Source organism: Pelecanus crispus, chromosome 15 (genome assembly GCF_030463565.1).
Source record: "Pelecanus crispus isolate bPelCri1 chromosome 15, bPelCri1.pri, whole genome shotgun sequence".
Lineage (NCBI taxonomy): Eukaryota > Metazoa > Chordata > Aves > Pelecaniformes > Pelecanidae > Pelecanus > Pelecanus crispus.
This window is the reverse complement of record NC_134657.1, coordinates 5,874,715-5,892,378: the sequence shown is the minus strand read 5'-3', so window position 1 is coordinate 5,892,378 and position 17,664 is coordinate 5,874,715. Positions and strand designations below refer to the sequence as shown.

Genomic DNA, 17,664 nt, shown 5'->3' with positions numbered 1-17,664 from the left:
ACCGGACTTAGAAGCTTAGCAAGATGCTCATGCACCTAAGCTGCCCTTAACCGTACGCAGGGCATAGCTATTCTGACAGCTTCCCGGCTACAACACAACACAAACACAACACCCCACTGAAGTCACGCGAGCACAGACAGCATTTTGGGTGGCCGGTGGTGGGACGTTTATTATGTCCCACACCTCCACATGCTACACTGAGCATTTTATTTTCACAAGAGCTTTATCACTACCTTGAATAGCAAGATGAAGCACATCAGCGAGATTGCCCTTTCCCAGCCAAAGGCAAGCAAATGGGGAGGGATAGAACAGTAAAATTTAGTGACCACAGTGACATTTCACATTCCTTAAGGAAAATCTTTTTGAAAGCGGGAAAACAAATTTCTTTAATGAATTATCTTCACCAGCTTAAGAAGCATAACAATGTATCTTTGGAGACTTAGCACTGACACAAGAAATCTGACAGTGCTCAAGTACCCCCAAATGACCAGAGAGAAAATTTCAACTTCAATAATCCTAAAGGTCAGAAGCATTATTAAACATGACAGATGCCCTCACTATTCAACACTAGAGGACATGGCTAAATTTATTCTAACTCCATTTGCTCTTGCTACATGTAAAGCAGCTAATGTACCATTCAATACTCCTCCCCCCCCCCCTTAAAAGCTAGAAATAACAATCTTTTTTCACCATATTTTCAAGTTGACAACTGATTTATTTAGCAGCCAACTGTCTCAACACCAGGTGTAGCTGGTTTACTTTGGGTAAGTAGGAGGAAACACAACAGTAGAAAAGTAAAAAAAAAAAAAAGAAAAAGCTAAAGGTGCTGAAGACTACACTACCATAAGAAACGGCCTAAAAAATGTAAAAATATAGGCAAGTCAAATATACAAATGCATTAATAAAGTCTTTGGCTCCTGTATCTACAATCAAACCACTGCTATTAAACATGTTCTCATGTACAAATTATTAGCCCCACACGTCCCTCTTGATAACACAGTATGGGAAAAGCAGTCCTGATTACACTCCACAGCCACGAGTGGTATATTCTTGTTTTTCCCTGTTTGCTCAATATCTGGTTTTGTCCTTGGCTCAGAGTCAGATGGGGGGTGGGAGGGGTGGGTGTACTGTTAATGGAATTTGTATCAATTGTGCTTCCTGCTTTCCTTTTTATAAAATTAGAAAAAATAACACAATAGCAATTTTGCAAAATGAGCATGGGATTTCACATTCAGTCCTATTTTCGTCACCCTGCAATTCTAAGAATTCCCTTTTCTGTTTTATACAGAAGTTGGCTCTCAAAATAAAACAGCTTTACAATGAATGGGAGCAATTTTCTCATTTAAAACGAGCTGACAAGCATCATCAGCTCATACGAAGGCGCTCTCCGCCATGTTCTCTCTTCTGGAGCGCGCTTCCAGCGTAGCGCGCGCAGGCAGACAAGCCTCTCGCCACGGCAGCGGCGCAGGGTGTTCAGACAGCTGTGCTTGCAGCAGGGGCTTCAGCAGCCCCTGGCTGGAGCCAGCGAGAGCTCCCAGAGCCTTTGGTGGGGGTGAATCCCCAACAGCCTCCAGGCAGGCTTTCATTTGCCATTTGGCCAGAAGCCAGCAAAGAAAATTCCAACTGCTGGCCTTCTGAATGCCCAGTGGTGCAAAGACAAACAGGGTAATTGCATGAAAAAAAAATAAACCCTGTGGATTTTTCCCGTGGTGGTGGGTTTGGGGTTTTTTTTTTTGTTTGTTTGTTTGGTGGGTTGGTCGTGTGTCCTCGTCCCCCCCAGATGTAGCCCGTAAGTTGTAAGGTCTGGATTACAATTGTAAAGATCTAGGCCATATGGAGGGGAATGGAGGAAGAGCTTGAGTTGAGCCCTAAAATAAACACGTATAGTGTTAACGTCTAGCCATTTAATCCTTATTCTTAACAATGCTACCATCTCTTTTAAACCCCCAAATATGAATGTTCTCTCCCGTTCCAAAAGACAATGATGCAATTGTGACCTAACATTGTAGCTCTGTATAAATTAATTTAGTTGCATTGGTGCATTACACTATCAAAGCCGTTCAGGAAAACAAAACAAAAACCCACAAAAATGCTACGGACTCTTTACCTGACAAAATAACGCCACTGATGAAATTACAGATCCCTGCCAGCATCAACCAGGTCTAAATAAAACGTCTTCACGCAGCCCTGTGCACTTTGGGAATGCAAGATATGCTGGCTTAGCTACTTCAGAACGCATGGTTTCTGCTCCTGTCTTCAGAAGATATACAACAAAATAAAAAGAACATTGCTATATTTTTCAACCAAGTTCAGTGAAACTCCAATACCCATAAATCCACAGAGCAGCCTCATTCCTCTTTCTTCAATTCTGAACTCTCATCTGAAAGACATTGCAAATACCTTGCTAATTTAACACACCGAAAGCAAGCAAATCAACTCAGCACTTGAAGAACAGTCTGTTCCTACAAAAAAAATTTTTCTTTACATGTATGTGACAAGACCAAACCTTACTGCATACCACAGCTTACTATCTGTGTGAAAATTCGGTGTCATCTGGGCAAAAGTAAACAAAAAACATCCACAGAGAAGCACTGTAAAAAGGAAGGACGTTATCAAAATGGATTCATATGCATCTGGAATGATTTTAATACAAAATGTCCAGCAAATCTCCCTGCACTGCTGACAAATCACCAGGCGAGGTAAATCCCAGATAATGAAACATTCTAAGAAAGGCTCTATTTAATAATTTAGCCTCTGTCAAGGAGTTTGTACTGATTCTTGTTTTCAGCACAGGGAGAGAATGTTATCTTCAGCCTTACAGCTCAATGACAGCATCAGTGAATTTAATCACTGTGCAGCTCCTGCCATGCAATCCTTAAACTGTCACCTCTGATTCTTCATCATTCCTTGCTACTTCGTTCAAAGCCCCCCATACCCACATTTTCATACTAATCTTCCACCCCACACATGCCCCACTGTAATCACAGCAGCATTTCAATCTGCTTCACATTAGACATAAAAGCCAATCTCATTTGCAGACTAAATTTTTTATTTTAAATAATTCAGCACTCCTTCAAACATCTCATTCGTCTATCTCTTATTAGCAAGTCCGCTCCGTACCTTACTAGCAAACTTAGCTGTGCTGAAGGCAGGACTGAGCAATCACGGGACAGCAGTTCTAGCAAAGGTTTCGAGTAGAAAGAAAATCTTTCAGCCTCCTTTTGGCTGTAGAAGGGGAGATGAATCTGGAGAAGCAAGAATCTATATTAATCAGCATTTTTTCCACACCAAAAAGGAAAGGTCATGCTGCCTCGTAACTGGCCAGGAAAAATTAGCCACAAATTAATTCAGCTGCAGTTCAGGAACAGAACATCAATTCATCTACAAACAGAATGAGGCTTTTAAATACATAAATGCTTGTGGCTACAGAAACCTCACCCAGACATTTGCATTCAAAAACACTAGCTCCTGTAAAAGTGCAGAGAATAACAGATGTAATTTTAACATATTTGCTAAAATGCAAGGCCCTATGCAGGAAGAATGCAAAGGAGAGGAAGCATATCCTGCATAATTCAGAAAACCTATCTCTTAATTTTTCCTCTTTATTCCAGGTGAGATGCAACACTTTCCAGTTTATAATCCTTTGGATCACAGTAAAATGATCCCGCAGGCCCACACAGACAAGGTCATCATACACAGATTTTCTATTACAGGGCACTAGCGGCATTTCACAACTGTCTTTTTATGCACTTCTGCCTTTCCATCCAGACTATAAATTGTTACAAGGCCCTGGGGCAATCCAGCTGTACACTCCATTCAAATCAGGCTTCAAGGAGAAAGCACCACAGTCGGGATGCTTCAATCAAGTAAACATACAGGCACAAAGGGCAACTGCATCACAACTAATAATGTTTTCTTTTGTACGGCAAATTCACCATTTTTCTGTTTTAAAGTTTCTCTCTGATGCTCAGATTCAAAGTGCTGCCCATTAGCATTTTAAACGTGACATGGAATTATGTCAAAATATGAGCAATCAGAAGCATGCTGCTGAAATCCATTTGCTGGCTGGGTTCTGTCTCTCTGGAAAAAAGGGAAACCTTAAAAGGAAATTTGGACTTACTTATCAAACACTGGAAATTCATACCAAGAAAGGCTTAAATGACAGGATTAGAGGGCACATTTGCAAGATGTATTATATTTGTATAAATTCGCTTGTATCATGGTCAGAGATACCCTGTTATTACCAGCAGCTATGTGTTTCTTTTGGCTGCCAGTTATCGCCCTTCGGTTTGGTTGTTCTTGTTTACTTAACTTCTCACCTCACTACTTGTTACTGCAGAAAAAAAGCATATAAACTTCTTGGATAACAGTTCCACTTTCTCTTTCATTCTGGATGGGTCTTTTTTTCCGCTTTGAACTCAGAAGTTAAGCTGGAATTACCTTGGTTTGAGTAAATTAATCAAAACTTCATATTCAATAGACTCGTAAGCGCAATGTTCCGTGACTAGCTACAGTTTCCAATCAGTATGCTCTTACTTGGGATGGAAGTCCAAACTTAGGCAAGTTCTGCATTGTGCTTTGTTTCTTTCTCCCCAAACACTAAAATTCAGTAATCTTATTTTACTACTGATCTCTGCATACAGACAACTTATTTCCAATAGCCATGGCTCTTCACTACTTTTGATATTTAAATTGAGATAAGGAATCAAAGCTGGATGTGCATGGTTTTAGATGGATTACATGATTAACATTCATATTTGAAATGCAATTACTGCTGTCGCATTGTATATTTAAGCCAACAGCTGGTTAAGCTGAAAAGTTTTATTGGGATAAAACAATCTCGTAACCAACACTGCAGGCTTTTTTGCTCACAACCCGCTAACGCGGCCGCTACCGTCTCCTGAGGAAGCAGTTTGCAGGGCTAGACAGATAAGAGCTGGGTACAACGTGTCCACCTCTAGACACCTCTGCACAGAGACAGAAGCGTTTGCTTAAATCCCACTAGACTGAAAAGAACCCTCCTGTGGGATTTCTCGCTCACACCATGTCGCAGAGCTCTCCCTAAAGCCGGTTTAGTTTATGTAACTGGGGGTGTGCGCGTGTGTAGCTGTTATAAAATGGTTAGCTAACCCAGCACCATGGCTCAGTTCAGTTCTCGTTAACACATCTTCACCGCGGACAGAGCTTGGCCACTAAGGACGACTGCCCGCAGCACCAGGCCTGCAGCAGAAAGCCCCTGGGGAAGAATGGGCAGCCGGCTCATCCTTGGCTTTGTAACAGCACAGGTTTCCATATGTCCTGGTTTCGGCTGGGACAGAGTTAATTTTCTTCCTAGTAGCTGGCGTAGTGCTGTGTTTTGGATTTGGTAGGAGAAGAATGTTGATAACACGCTGATGTTTTTAGTTGTTGCTCAGTACTGCTTATGCCAGTCAAGGACTTTTCAGCTTCCCATGCTCTGCCAGGTGCACAAGAAACTGGGAGGGGGCACAGCCAGAATAGTTGATCCAAACTGGCCCAAGGGCCATTCCATACCATACGGCGTCATGGGCAGTATGGAAACTGGGGGGGTTGGCCGGGGAGCAGCGATCGCTGCTCGGGAACTGGCTGGGTATCAGTCGGCGGGTGGTGAGCAATTGCATTGGGCATCACTTGCTTTGGATATTATTATTGTTATCATTATTATATTGTTATTATTATCATTACTACTTTACTTTATTTCAATTATTAAACTGTTCTTATCTCACCCCAGGAGTGTTTCTCACTCTTACTCCTCCGATGCTCTCCCCCATCCCATCGGGGCAGGGGCAGTGAGCGAGCGGCTGCGTGGTGCTGAGCTGCTGCCTGGGGCTAAGCCACGACACCATACCAAATAAATTACATCCTGGAGAATTTCTAACACACCTCAGCATGGCTCTCTGGTAGGCCCACCAAACAGAAATGGCAAATTATTCAAGCTAGTTATTCTTACCTACAGGGCCCTATGCCTCAGCCCTGCAGCCTGCCAGGACATTTCACAGCAGTTAGGAGCTATCAGCTAGCACGACGTACGCCTGCTTGCTCCCCAGCCTGCAGGACTGAAAGAAGCTTCCTTCCAGTTCAGTGGGGTCCTACGCAAAAGAGCATCAAAAGCCATCTCAATGACCAGTGTGCATGCATATTAACTGGATTGCTGCATATTAATTGGATTTTCTCATACAAGTCAGCCATCTAAGTTTTAATCATGTATTTCCATCATCTGGAAGTAATCACAATCAACATTTTAATTAAGATAAAGAGAATGGACTGAATTTTAGGACTTGTTAACCATTAACAAAGAGATAAAGAGAAACTTCACTCTTTATAATACACCAATTATAATGCAAAGGCTCTGTCAAGGTTTAAACTACAACAGAAAACCATGAAACACTATTATTTAATAAGAAACTATAGCTATGAAGCTATATGCTCAGCCTGATGAGAATCCATATCTGTTTTTTCAAATGGCCTGATCCAGAAAGAAATTCAGTGAGAATTTCCATTTTCAAAACATAGCTTTCTTCAATTAAAAAAGGTAAGAACTTGTTTTCTTGGGGGGGGGATAGGGAACTGGGTGGAATGAAGCAGCAAAAAGTACTGCTGTGTGAAAGAGAACCATGATTAGCTGAGCAGATCCTTAGCTATTTCCTCAAGAAATTCCAGATACTATTCTTCTGCCAGAAACTCAGAACAAGGAGATCAAAGTGATTTAGGCCAGGTTTGATTTATTCTTAGTAGAGCTTAGACTCCAATTCAGAGACCACAATAACAGGATAAGTAACTGAAGTCAGGCTTATTTCTGAAGGACAACATGAAATGAGTGAAGATATTATCAACTGTGGAAAATTAGCATTTGGGGGAATGAAGCAACATTTGATTCCCAGCTACTTATTTCAGAACTATTAAAGTTCAAAACTTCAGGTCTGCAGACAATTCACCCCTCCTCACTTCCTCTTCATTGCCAACTAAAACATGGCTCAGTCATCATTATTTGGCTGTGTATGCTTTGATCAGTGTATTTGTAGCACCAAAGAATATTTAAGAAACACTTTGTGGAGTCTGTAGATTTTTAAGATTTTTGACTCATGCCAAATTAAACTGAACAAAAAGTATGCCTCCATAACTTCGTGATGACTAGAAAATCTGTATTTATGACAGCAGTATGCTGCTGTTGAAACAACCGCATTGTTAGACATGCAGCGGTACTATCGCAGAATTAAGTTAAAAGCAGCAGACTGATGTACAGGAGACATCTCGATGTTAACAACCTTAATGTTTTCTCACAGAAAGAAAAACCAAGTAGAAAAACTTATGTGGGAAAGATATTTTAAAAACACACACCTAGGCATTAACTGCTTCTATTTTATTGACTTGCCCACGTAATTTAAACCCCGAGCTGTAAGATTGTTCTAAAGCAAAAGATCAACAGAAAACGAACACTGAATTAAATGCTAATAGATCCCAGCTTTACTACTCCACAAAACACCACCTTCCTCCTCCTTATAGTTGTTCAACAGTCAAGTTATGTCAATGAAGTATTAAAGCCACATTACTATGCCCTTTTACAAGCTTTATCCACGTGTTCCAGCTTTCCAATTGTATTTTGCTGTTTATTAAGAAAATAGTATTTTTAAATTAACTGACATTGTAAAATGGGTGACATAGGCTTAAAATAAATGGGTAAAGAAGCGTTTCCCAAGGAACAAAATAAGGTTAGAAAAGTTCCTCTAAAGCTATTCATAACCTTGCATAATCCAGATTTCCGGAAGACCATTTAAACCCAAGCACTTGTTCAGCTGCCCTGACGTGCTCCTGCGTGGAAGGAGGGAGAGCATATACTACAAAGTAACTGAGAGCTAGTATTTAGTACCACCAATGAAAGAGAAGGAACCTATAACCAGTAAAAACATCTAAGGCAATAAACCAGTTTGTTCCTAATCGAAGTCCTTAAGGATAATCTGGTCTTGAATGCTGAAAGAGGATAGTATTAATCCAGAGCAAAATGAATTAGCACTAAAGAGAGGTCAAAAAAAATGTTCTGGGTCACAAACAGCACAAAATAACCAAATCGGGGGGTGGGGGGGGGTGGGGGGGAAGCAGAATCTAGTAATTTGGGAGTTTTTTTTGTTTTTTTAAGTACAGACAACTATCTCATACACTCCTGACAGGCTAAGGCAATTTCTGTTTTAAGATGTATTACGTTCAATAATTGAAAACTGGTGAAGTGAAAGAAAAGACGTATCACACCCTTTTGCATGACCCACCACCCCATCATGTTCTCGGAGAAGAAAAAGAAGCTGTACTTGTAACAGTCAACATTCACAAGTACAGTAAATATTTCAGTATTTGAGGGCAAAAATAAACCAGCACATTTCCAAAGAACTTGCTCCTCAACGTTCTGCAAAATTCCCAACAAAAACCAAAGCATCACAAGTAACTAACAAAATAGCATGAGAGCTACCGAAACATTATTCTGTATTTTTACATCTTCGATACGTCACTTCACAAGAGAACTGCTGCCTTGAGAGAACACCAGAAGCACTGGATAAGAACGGGTACCCTTAGGGATCCAGCTCGGAGAGAAGAGCATCTTCTTCTTCTCGTGGGGAGAAACACAGGTGCCACAAAAATACACGACACTGCGGTACAGCACAGCACGCCACCACAAAGAGAACTGGTGCTCACTTGAAGCACCATACATCTTTTTTGCTTTGGAGAACATCTTTGCTCTAGTGCCGTGTAATTTTTATTTAAGCAACTTGGTTCTGTACGCAGATAGGGGGGGAAAAAAAAAAAAAAAGAGATCCTGTTCTAAGACAGACAAGATTCACAGGAAACGCTTTCCATTCCTATCTTTCAATTCTTTTCCACCACTTCCTGCTGTTCCCCTTCAAGAAAAAATGGGTTAACTAACCAGGTTACTATCTACTCTTGCAGAAATCAAGCTTTGTAGTAAAAAAATTACAATGTTCAACTCAGGTTTATAAATGAAAATGCACACGTTCTTAGCACTTGAGAGTTCTGTTGTCATCAGTGGACAACACCTGTACTAAATGCATACCTGAATATTGCCAGGGAGAAACTTAAATGACATCGCAACCACTGCTATCTTAATAAAAGCTAAATTAACAAGAAAAAAGTCTATTAGTGAAGACATCTGGTAGAGTAAGAAAGTTAACATAATGTCACTATTTGGAAATCTGTAATTTTTTTTTTTTTTTTTTTTTTTTTTTTTAAAATCCAGCAGCTCTATTATTGCACTGTATTAGATCTGTGCATCTCTGGAATTTAATAGACCTCCGCACAGAGGAAGCTTTGCCAACTAGATCTGGTTCACATCAGGCTACAGTCGGTTTGGCAGCATTTTTTTTTTTTTTTTTTTTGCCTTTAAAGAACTGTCAACAAAATGACCTTTTTGCTAAGTTCTGCTGACTGCCTGGAGATTGGTGGACTTCCTATAGAATACCTGACAAACACAGTTGGGATGGTTTGTCAAAGGACTACCAGTTGCCAGGAAAAAGACCACTGTGCCTTGCTATCAAAGTATCTGCTAGGTACCGCTAATCAATTCTAGAGAGTTTGTCACAATGAACGCAAAGAGAAAGTCTGTCAAATTTAATGCCATAACTAAAATTTACTATCAGTTTAGCAAACCCCAGTTAGTGGCCACTATAGAAATTGCAGCAAAATTCCTGATTATGCGAAGACAGAACAGATTAGAAGGTAAAAGCTGAAAAATATGACCTATCAAAAACCAGAACATTTGTAGTGGTGTAAGGAAGCATCTGATTCCACGGATAAATTGGACCAACACTGCACTTCTAATTTGTTGAAAAGCAGAGAGAAAGAGAAATATCTGCATGTTCTCCCTGCTATCCCTTCCCTCATCCATCCTGGAATCTTACCAGCTTTTGAACCTGAAAGGCTCCTACAAGAGGCAGCTCGGTTTTGAACCAGCACTCAGATCTCAGCATGCAGCCAGCAGCTGAAATGTCTGAGTTTGCACTCCCTCCCAGCTTCTGCATACCAGCCATCTGCTTTTTTAAGCAAAGTTCAGACAGATGAAAATAACAGAAGAGATCCAAGACATTGTGCCGTAAAAATACTCACTGTTGCCTCACTCCTGAATCCCAACCCTTTGCTTGGGTCCTAAACAAGCACTGAATTTCCATGGATTCTAAAAATAACACTACACCAGAAAGGACCTGTATCTATTTAGACGATGTTTTTCACATCCATTGTCATTTTGTGGCGAGGCAAAGTAAAAGCAAGTGTATTTGTAGTTGCTGCGGCATCTTCCACTGAAAAAACAGACACAAATAAAAACTCCCTTAAAGACACACAATAGTTTTTCCCCTCTGGTACCTTCCATATCACACATCATTCTTATCAACAAAAAAAGTTAATTGGACTAGTTTCTTTAAAATTCACCATTAAAATGAGTCTCAGCTATGCAGTAATTCTAAAACCAACACAGCATTGTAGCAAAACATCAGGGAACTTAACCTGCCACCAGCACTCAAGTACCTTCCATTTGCGTTCACCACACCAGCACCAATAAAAACCCCCTCCTGCCAGCTGTACAAACTCAAGTTGAAAGACAGGCAACTTCTATGGCTTTTAAGGAAGGAAAAAATATTCTTGCTGGCTTTCTCACTGAGAATATTCTACACATATCATTAGTGAGAAAAGGTGAAACCTGTTAGCTGCCCAACAAATGGAAGTTACTACTTGTACTCACAAGCAGTTATGGGAGAAAGTTGGTAAGCTTTCATATTTAAGACTAACAGCTTGTTTCATCATCTCCAAACCTTATTGGGTATCCTTATGTACTGAAACATGTTTTTTTAAAACAAACAAAAAAACCAATCCACCCCACCCCACTCTCCCCCCCCCAACCTACCAGAACTACGGGCATCAGACACAGGGGCTGGGGAGGGATATCATTGGGTTAACACAGGTCCCTCGAAGTATCACAGAGAATTAGGCGTAACAAAAACTATCAAGTTTGACCAGGAATTGAGTGTGCATTTTCCTTCTCAAAGTCTGAAGCACATTATACTAAGTAGATGCTAAACAGCAAGTTTGAACTACAGGTGGTTTTCCAAACTCATTACTAGCACTACAGAGTAGAAAAAGACAAGCAATAAAGGAACAGGTGAAGTCCCTTCTGTCATCATCTTTATTCCCTAGCAGTGTTCTACAAGGCTCCCACAGGTTTCAAATCAATGCTCTTTCAAAGCAGTTTCTCAGCAGCAGGAATAGGCAGTGCATTGCTTAAAAGCATGCCAAGAAGCTCACACAGCGGAGCAGTACTCCTATCACACCTTTGGTGCTGGGGTTATTTTGCTCCCTGCCCAAGAACATATCCGACCATCAACTCGTTACTGGAAGTGATTTTGAAAGATGGGATTAATCTTACAGTGAAACCCATGTTATGGAAGTAGTGAAGCAATGGCAGACCAGAAAGGACACGACAACTCAAGTGCCACTGCTTGTCGACAGTTTCCCTAAGACACAACACATCATAGCTAATCATACTTTACTTCTCAATTCCACAAAGTTATTTACAGAACTCCCAGAAAGCTTGAAGGAATCCGGTACCACAGAAAGGGTAAAGACAAAAGAAGAGTATAAATGACACCCATGACTGTTTCTAACATAGTCAAGCTGGATTGATCGAATCCCTTCTTCCCACACTGCCAGCCTTAATACACCATTTGATTTTTTTTGACTCAGGAGACAAGAGCCAGAAAGCTAGCTACGCTCCTCCATTTGCCCTCAATGCTTGGGAACCAAATCCACTGCTCTTTCGCCTGATGTCAGCTTATCCTAACACAAGAACACAGCTCACGAAGGGGAGTTGGATTAGGAGACCAATCCCCACAGCATCACAGCTCTGCTTCATGGGAAGTAACACACAGCAAAATGCAGGATGGCAACAGAGTCAGATTACAAAGAAATCAGCAGTAAGTACAACTTCATCACAAGGATTTTATGGTCATTGGTGAAGTGCAATTGTCCTTCAGGAAAGCCGAAGAGCTGTTCCTCTAGCATAATTTTTAGTAGACCTGATTCATCTTAATGTCAAGAGAAACTTGTGATGGAAGTATAACCTAATGCGAAGTATACCATTTTACCTGCCGTGACTGCTGGAACTGCGAAGAGCACGCATGGGAAACCAATTACTGGTTTCTCCAAGTCACCAGATTTAGACACCAGAATACAAAGCTGCTCTGAAATTGTTTGTAACATCTGCTTCTGGAGTAGTATGACTTTATCACGTTATAAGTAATCTCACCCCACTTTCCACACTGGTATTTGTGAAAGTGAAGCAGGAGAAACGGTTGTAACCACAAAGACACTGTTTCTAATACAGTTTGAGTAACATGAAAGGGAGTAAACCCATTTATAGGGAATACACCACTCTACATTTCAATATTTCCCTCACCTTCTTTGCATCCTGCCATCTCCCTGTCAAATGAAAGAAGCTTGAACACTAAGCTAGAAGAAACTGCCTGACTTCACAGAACCAGTTTCTAGTTCCACAATAAACAAAATCATATCTAATTATGATTTAAGATCTCACTGGAAAAAGCAAATTAAACTTCAGTTTACTTCAAGAATGAAACTGAATGGTACTCTAGCTTCATCCCCAGAATGACCTTTTCCCCTGCAAGATAGCACATGTGTATATCAGCATTTGCTTTGTCATTTTTAACGCCCCCCCCCTTTTTTTAAATGCAAGTTTACATTCCTTGTTTTTATCCATAAAAAACCACCACCACCAACTCCTATGCCTGAACTGCCCCTAGAACAACAGGAAGCACAGGGTAAGACTCATATACTCAGCCAAAAACTTTCAGTTTATGACAACCAACATAACGTACTTATAATTAGTAGGCGACATTTCAAAGCTGTTGACTTTAACTTCCCTGCTTCACTTGACATATTTAGCTGAAGGCAAAACAAGACTGTTTTCCTGTTGGTATCTCGCACTAGAAGAGAAATCAAGTGTCCTTTCCACTGTACATATTTCCTTTCCCCCAGCAGTAAAATCAGCAGTGACAAACACACTAAAGATTCATTTTTGCTAGCATAATCAGCATCAAGGGGTTTTTTGGTTTTGTCATTTTTACAGGTTCCTTTTATGCATGATGTCAGTAAGGAAAAAAAAAAAAATCTAACAGAGAAATTAAAGAACCTGGAGCAGGCAAAAGTAAACAAAACAACGATACTATTTCCATGTGAAAAAATATGCAGAAGATGCCAGCAACCCTGATGTCATATCCTTTGCGCGCTGAAACATGAGAAAAGAGAAACCACTCAAAAAAAATTTAAAGGTACTAAAACATACTGCAATACATTTCCCACATAGTTTTGCAAACAGCTTTAATGTGTTGTACAAAACCAATGCCGACAACAGAGGCTTCAGCTTTTGTTGCCGATATCCTGAGCAATTAATGCAACTCAGCAGGAACTTATTGCCCAGAATGGCAACTATCACATTGTAATTCCAGTCAGACACAAAAGCACCTGCTAATGTGCAATAGTACAACAACTGTGGCTTTACCCGTTGCTAGAACCTGTTACCTACAAATCCAACAACTCCTTTAAAAAACAAAAAAGGGGGGAAGAGAACATGAACTCACAAGTGCCAAGCACTGCCATGGACATCAACGCTGAAGAAAGTCCACACGTTCTCCTTCACTGTGGTCTCACAAAATAAATTTGTGAGGAGTAAGATGGAAGAGTTGAGTAAGAAAGCTTGGAAAAGGAAGATATATTCTGACAGCAAGAGCTAGTAGGTGATCTACGCCTGTAGATTATGCACTGAGAAGGACGGTTTATTACATATCCAGAACTTCCATAAACCACCAACAGCAAGATGATCAGCAGTAACAGTTACCTTTCCAAATATCCTGCTTACACCACCCAAAGCACTGCAAAGTCCATAACGAGTACAGGTGCCCTTTGTGTCCAACGGGCAGCAGCTTCCCGCTCTGCACCGCGTAAGCAGCAAACGCTTTTCTGTGCAGCTACAGCATACTGGGAAGGAACACGTTTAACCTTTTAAGCGTACAAATTCAGATAAAAGGGGGCAAACCACAATTCCAACTCATTTGTTCTTGCACAGGGCCCCGACTTTTCATTTTTAAAGTGCTAAAGCAGTCTTAAATGTTGTTTTATATTCTTCCAAATCAAACCTGTCATATCGGTCTAGTCTCTCCTTGCATCCTCAGCTGCCAGTCCACCAGTCGGCTGAGACAAGCAGGCTACCGCGCGTCAGCCCGCATGCTTCCATTTACCCAGCTGGGCTATATAAAGCTAGAGGTAAAGGCACAGCCAAATTTAACTTCCCAGGAAAAACATAACTTACTGAGCCACAATTTCCCAAAAACACTCAACTCAAAGTTAATATTTCTGCGGGTTACAAAACCTTAAAATGACGTAGACCACAGTTTGAACTCTACAGCCCGGTTCACTAAGTCTATACCAAGGACAGATCACTGTCTTAATAGCAAACCAGCTACTATTTCAGAAGCTAAAGATTTACTCAGAAGGAGCAGGGAGCTACAGGAAGAGATACAGACTAAGAAATATTGCCATCTCACTGGAGAATGGGGCAGGGAGAAGGAGGAGATGTGAAAATTTTCCTTACCAGTTTGAAGTCTTGAATGCTGCAGATGAAATACGGGGTATTCGGCCGGCGACTTTCAATATATACGCAATCTTTAAAAAAAACAAGATTTTAAAACAATGGAAATTAACTTCTGTACCTCCAAGAAAGAATATAAAAACAGGATAAATTAAAAAACAGCTTAAGCTTAGAAAGAGCCACCATCTCATTTGCATAGCATGTAATTTATTCCAAGTGTGATCTAAAAATAGAAATTAGATGCTTTATGATGATAAATAAGGGAATTAACTGCATAAAAATTAACTTTGATTTGAATAGACGTTTTGCTAGAAAAACAAAAGGAAGTTGTATAAGACCATTCTGAATTTAGTTAATAAAAATGACCAGGTCACAACCTACAGTCCAGATCAAGATAAGACAGGAAACTAATCAGATCTTTTGTGGTTAGAGCTTGCTATTAAGAACCTAGCACTAACATATTTTCTCTTCTAATTGTGAAGAAAACCAAGGCAGCCAATCATAGATGAAATGTAGCAAACCAAATTAGATTTACCTCAGGGAAGGACTGGGCTTTTTCAAATTACATTTGACATGACAGAAACAAGTAATTATTTTTGTTTGCTTTTGACAACTGGACTCTACAAGGCTGCTGTAAAATAAGGTCTGTTGTATTAAAAGTCTTGGCAATAACCACAACAAAAGCAGCGCCTCAGAATAAAATTACAGCAAGGATGAGAAAGAAGTGCCTGATTAATGATAATGACCTTAGAAATCAGAAAATTCACACACAGCTTGCTAGAAGGCAAAGATGCTACTCCCACAGCCGAACAAATATTTAAAGGACAGTCATTGTGTTCTCCTTTTACATTCAGATAGGTAACTGCTATTCAAAAGACAGAAGACACAAAGAACACCAGCTATTCTATGAATGATTCTCCATGAACCTTTTAATATTTCTACAGAAAAACTCCAAACTCACGAGTTTAAGACATATTTCAAAACACAACTAATACCCTGCTTGATATCTTGTAAAAAACTCTAAAAGTTGTTCAAGACAAACATTTTCTAGTTCTTATGTTCCACAAAGAGCATTCCTAAGGATGCACTGCCATTGTTTATTGCAATAAAGCATCTTCCCCCTGAAAGAAAAGAGAAACCCTTCATTAGTCATTTGAAACCCCACCTGTAGTCAGGAATTCTCTCACCACTGAGAGTTAACTCAAAGACTAATTTAACGAAAAAACCATAGCGGCTATTTAGCAGGACTACCTTAGGACTATCAAAAGTGCAGGAAGAGTCTTAGTAGCTACATCAACCAAGCTGGAAAAAGGCCAGGCATTTCAAATCTATAGCACTTGGGTGATATATGCCAGAATTACATGGTTGTGCATCTGATTTTAAATGTGGCAGCACTACAATATCCTGTTCTAATGAGAGACAGAGGTGTACAGTACCCATCTCCATTAATTTCAGGTAACTGATGTTTTGCCAGGATCAAAGCAACTTTGCTGGCAAACCAAGCTTTAAATGCATTTTTCCCTAAATCCTGCAACTACTGTGGCAATCATGCAAGTCTGGACTTGCTGCTTTTGGCTACAAGCACATTCATACCCAGCCACACTGGATTATACTAGTATTCCAGTAAAACACCAAAATCCATTTTACAGGCAAGAAATTGTAGCCTGAAGTAGTCAGGCAACAGGCTGAGATTTCAGAGAGCTGTGGTTTTGGGTTTCGGGTTTTTCTGGATGAAGCAAAGAAATTAACTTTTGAGTTACAGTCCAATACTTCATACCATAAAAACCCTTTCCTACATTGGGACATTTCATAGCCACAGCATTTGTGTTCTGCTTACACCAGGAGATGTTCCTCTCCACCTCAGCGTTGAGACCAAGAGGGGAAAAAAGTTGGAAACAGTTCTAGCTTTTCTACTACTCATTTAAAATTAAAGTGTGAAATTATTTTTCTCTATTTTCCTTTTCTGTATATTTCCATCTTCCTGAATTCTGTTTTCAGATAATCTCTACAAATGTGCAAGTAGGCCTTTATTTTGCCCATGTCAGCAGTAGATCAAGGCAATGTAGTCAAGGTTTCTAAAAAACTAGTCCCGGAAAAATTACACCCGAAAGCTAGAACAACACTGTTCCAGATGCAAAACTGTTCACCTCCAGCATCCTCGTTATACGCACTACCCATCGAATTGACACTTTTATCTACAAAACCGCGACAGCAGAGCAGTACCTCTTTTCCCCAGTAGGTTATAAAATAATCTTTACATAGTGGTCTCAAATTAAGCCTGCTGATCAGTATAGATAAAACTCCACATTCAATGGAAGGCATTCAAATGCAAAGGTATTTCTCAGTTATAGTGACCCATGACTTCAATCTAGACTGGAAAAGATGCTGGTCCGTAGGTGGTCACCAACCAGGTAGAGGTCAGAGCATGTAAGTATGAGAGTCAGTCGGGCCACCCTGGCCTCCGCAGAAGAAAGCCTCCTGAAGAAACGCTTCAAGTGACAAGCGCAGCTCACTGTGGTCTACGCTCCTGGAGAGTATGAAGGCTAGCAAACAGCTAAAAGCAATCACTTCAGCTGTCACCACAACCTTGCTGTGAGGACTCAAGTATCAGGGGCTTTTAAAACATAACTGGGAAAAGGTTACCTAGACCCTCCTCTTCAGAATAAAATCCATTTAGCACAAACACTACCTCGTTGTGAATGGATTAGGCAATTCCTTGAATTAAAAAACTAAATCCACGGAGCACAAGTGCACGGAACAGATCACCACCACACGCAGAGGAGTAAGAGCCGAGGGCTACGTGACAGCAGCGGTGCACAAAGGGTGGCCTGGAACGTAGACCTTAACAGGGAGCATCTGCATCCTCTCAAATGCTTGTGCTCTGTAACCACACAAGGGGTCACTTCCTCCCGGTTTATCACATAACCATAGTAACCATCTGCGGCAAAGCCTGTAAATCCCAGTGTCAAACTTCTACCTGCAACACTTTG

At 40.5% G+C, this 17,664-nt stretch overlaps 1 protein-coding gene across 1 annotated transcript in view; it reads right to left on the bottom strand.

The window, feature by feature from the left end:
* The window catches only part of RERE (arginine-glutamic acid dipeptide repeats), a 178,324-nt gene that overhangs the window by 142,400 nt on the left and 18,260 nt on the right, over nucleotides 1–17,664 (bottom strand). Inside the window, exon 2 of the mRNA XM_075721534.1 lies at nucleotides 14,631–14,748. Coding sequence (XP_075577649.1) covers nucleotides 14,631–14,748 — 118 coding nt within the window. The remainder of the gene's footprint in view (nucleotides 1–14,630; nucleotides 14,749–17,664) is intronic.